The sequence below is a fragment of the Pecten maximus genome, unplaced genomic scaffold (assembly GCF_902652985.1).
Source record: "Pecten maximus unplaced genomic scaffold, xPecMax1.1, whole genome shotgun sequence".
NCBI classification, from domain to species: Eukaryota; Metazoa; Mollusca; class Bivalvia; order Pectinida; family Pectinidae; genus Pecten; species Pecten maximus.
In genome coordinates this window covers 4052-8030 of record NW_022981594.1, presented here as the reverse complement: position 1 = coordinate 8030, position 3979 = coordinate 4052, and the positions used below count along the sequence as shown (strand labels likewise).

Sequence of the window (3979 nt, the reverse complement as noted above, 5' to 3'; positions counted from 1 at the left end):
AAAAGGTTGGTTATGTGTTACCTTTAAAATATAGTAAATAATAAAAGTTTTAAGTAAAAAACAAATAAACATGTCAACAAAATAATTATTCAACAGGTTTATTTAAATATTCTTTAATTATTTCTTTCCAAATTGAGACCAAAAAAAAGTCCATCTAAAATGATAGTAAAAAAAGACCTGAAGTAAAAACATTAATGAAATTTGATTTTAGTGTGGAGGAACCGAAGAAAAAGACTGAAAAGCTAACAAAAGAAAAGAAAGAAGAGAAAAATAAGAAGAAACAAAATGTTGTTGATTCTGTTACACCAGTACCACAAAAAAAGCAAAGAAACAAGTACAAATCACTTGTTCAGCACCCAGAGGTGTCCAGTTCTTCATCAGTCAGTCAGCCACAGGGACTGAAGGGCCACATGTTAATGTACAAGCCCCGTGACTACCTACTGGTCCGACATGGTGTACAGTGGCAGGATAAAGAGGTTAGTAGTCGTTATTTAGACCCTATATATTACTGTACAAGCCCCGTGACTACCTACTGGTCCGTCATGGTGTACAGTGGCAGGATAAAGAGGTTAGTAGTCATTATTTAGACCCTATATATTACTGTACAAGCCCCATGACTACCTGCTGGTCCGTCATGGTGTACAGTGGCAGGATAAAGAGGTTAGTAGTCGTTACGTAGACCCCACAAATTGCTGTACAAGGCGGGGCCCGTGACTACCTGCTGGTCCGACATGGTCTTATACAAGGGCTATACAAGAGGGTGATCATTACTTCAGCGAGGTTTCCTTGAGAATTGCAAACATTTAGGGTAGGCACAAAAAACTGGGTCAGTATGGTAAGAAGAAATATTTGGGTTTTTTATGTGTAAATGATTATGATGTTAAATATTTGTTTTTCCATTTCTCTATAGGAAACCTTGCCTGGGCTGGGTAAAGACACCAAAGGTTTGGATAATGATTTGGAGAAACAGATGGAGAGTTTTGCATCCAAGCTATTAGCTGATGAGGTCAAAGTTCATAACAAACGTAAGTAAAAATGGTTGAAACAACTGGATATTATTTTGCTAACTTGCATACCATATTGCTCTTAATACTTCTAGTAAGGTAAAGCTGTTGAGATATTAAAACATTGTTGAGATTCATATTTGATAACAATTGATATTTCAGTGTGTAAAACCTGTAATAAAAATCTAAAGCAGAATTTTATTTTACAAAAAATGCATGAAATAGTATCAACTGTATATCTAGTAATATCAACATCAACAAAATGAAAAAATGAATAAATCAAATAATGATAGCTTACAAGACCGAAATTTACAGACAAATTCTGCAGGGCACTACATAATTTCTTCAAGATTCAGTTATGATTCATTCACTTTAAATTCAAGAGATAAAAAGAGAAGCTCAAACTTTTGGCAGTAGTAATAGTATAAAGCATGTAACTTTTGTCTTGGTATAAAAAGATGTTCCCTATTTTTGTTTTCAATCAGCCATAATTACTCTTTGTCGCACATATGGCATCCTTATAGAAAGATATGGAAATCAAATTATCTTCTCTTGTATATCTCTTTATTCAGTGATTGCACCGTTACCAAAATATATACACCTATATCAAAATAAAACTCTTTTCTGAATCTGTTATCAGAATGGGAATCTAAGAAGAAGTCCGAAGCTGGCTGGATCAAAACTGTCCTGGTGTCTGGGACGTTGTCGGACAAGATTGCAGCCCTGACACTCCTGGTACAGGAATCCCCCATCCACAGCCTCAACAGCCTCGATAGTCTTATCGCCATGGCCAAGAAGAAAGGCAAGCGCGAGTGTATGATGGCTACTGGTAAGTTTAGAAGAGAGTTCACAAAATAATACACTATATCTGGTAATAAGCCTATATCTGGTAATAAGCCTAGGCCTATATCTGGTGATAAGATCTTGTCATTTAAAAATATTTGCAAGTGCTATTTCAACATCCTTCAATAAGCCCACTTTCTTTTTTGAGACAAAGGGTATGTATAAATAATTTGCAGAATATTTAACATTTTCCTACCTTTCATTATTTTTTAGTTGAACATAGAATCACAACTATAATTTGTGAAGCCTTAACAGAAATAGAACAAAATATGATTCAACACTACATTACTCTTTTGAACAAATATAAAGACGTTTGGTTTTTAGGTTGTTTTTTCTCCTTTGATTTAGTAATAGAGCTTCGAAGGAAAATTATTGCCATTGATATAAGTCAATAAATTGTCATTGTCACATTGTCTGATAAATAAATAATTGACTTTTGTAAACTGTAAACAAGCTGAAAGCATTAAGAATTATTTTACTAGATCTTACTCCAATTACTATTTCATCTCCTTAGAAAGGTCATTGTGTTTATAAGTATGTGTAGACAAAATGAAGTAGGTCACTGGTATAATTTACATTTGCAAGAAGGTATCTGCAATTAAAATAAAACAATGGAATAAAACAATGGTATAATGTTAGACATTGATAGCTGCTTATTCAGGCCATGTTTCTCTGCAGATACCCTGCGTGAGTTATTTACCTCGCACCTGTTACCAGAAAACAAAAAGCTACGACAATTTCACCAGGTGAGTCTGTCATCTCTGCAGGAACTGAATCTCTTACTTCATTCAAATTTATTGTGGCGAATGTGGTAAATCTAGCATCCCAAAAAACATAGTGTTTTAATCAATCAAAATTTATTTTACAACATTTCAGAATAAGAAACCTGCATAAATTAGTCCTGTTGAATTGGTCTGGGTATAAGTGTGCAATGGGTCTTTATTTGGGAGTAAACCAGATTATCTGGGGAAAACCCGCGTAGTTGGGCCATACCTGTTCACATCCAATAGAGGAATATAGATGAAAGACAAGTGTGATATCCATCGCTCCACCTGTTCAATCCGACCCCTTCTGAGGTACATCATGATCAGATTGTTAGAATAAACAGGTTGGATCTGCAGGGTAATGGATGTTATGATATTATACCCCACTGTGTTACAATACACAGGGTGTCGGAATGCTCTTCGGTCAGATTGAGCAGGTTTCACTAACTAGAAAAAATAAGCCTTGAACTTAGAACTAGAACAGTGTCCTGAGTTGTGGATGTAATTGAATATATCAGAATTCACATATGTATTTTATTATTCTTTAAAAAAAGCATATGGTGTTAAATAAAAATTTCAAACAATCACTCTTGATGAGGTTCCATATTTTTACTGTTCGGGGTCAACTTGAAGTAAACAGATTTTCCTGGTTTCAGTTTGACTTGAATTCTATAGAAGCCACATCCGGCGGGAACAGGGACACCATCGACAGGAAGCTGATCCTCTGTTGGTTTGAATCACAACTCCGGAACAAATACATAGACTTCATCAATGCTCTAGATGTAAGTGTGGGTCTGATCTAAGGAAATCTCGACTTTATTGAGCCAGAAATTATGAAAGATTTGGTGTTGATAACACTTGTACCAGATATTCTTACTTTTAATAGGATAGCTCTGTCATTCTGTGAGTGTTATTGACACAAACGTAAGTTTGAGTCTATGTCAGCGCTTTTGAGGTGTAGCTGACAAAATCTACGATGCCCTCTGGCGGATACTGCCTTGGCCAATCTAACCGTTGCTTTACAGTAACTCCGTAATGCTATGCAGTAAATATTTGTTTAACTTCACGATAAAAAATGACATACAGTGAAGTTCAGCTATTAAAAAAATCACCTTTTGTTTTGTTGTATTTTAGAAGCTGACAGGACAATGTGGGTTTTTTTTTGGCATTTTCGTTCGCTCTGACACAACTTCCACTGCCACTTCACAATCATATTCTATCGCAAAAAAAAATAGTCCCGTGACTTACGGAGTCAAATGCAACACTGCAGTTTTGTTAGATATATGACAAAACAACAGAACCTCACAAATAGATAGTTTTAAAAGTATTTCATTTAAGTATGTTCTGTCGATGATACGTAAGAATATT

At 35.1% G+C, this 3979-nt stretch overlaps 1 protein-coding gene across 1 annotated transcript; it reads left to right on the top strand.

Annotated features, from left to right (window-relative positions):
• Nucleotides 1-211: 211 nt before the first annotated feature.
• LOC117320152 (CCAAT/enhancer-binding protein zeta-like) lies at nucleotides 212-3393 on the top strand (the record flags this gene model as incomplete). The annotated part of the gene is made up of 5 exons (XM_033874817.1): nucleotides 212-476; nucleotides 911-1025; nucleotides 1645-1833; nucleotides 2526-2593; nucleotides 3268-3393. Coding segments are annotated over 5 exons (763 nt in total), but the record flags the coding sequence as incomplete, so codon positions are not given.
• Nucleotides 3394-3979: the final 586 nt, after the last annotated feature.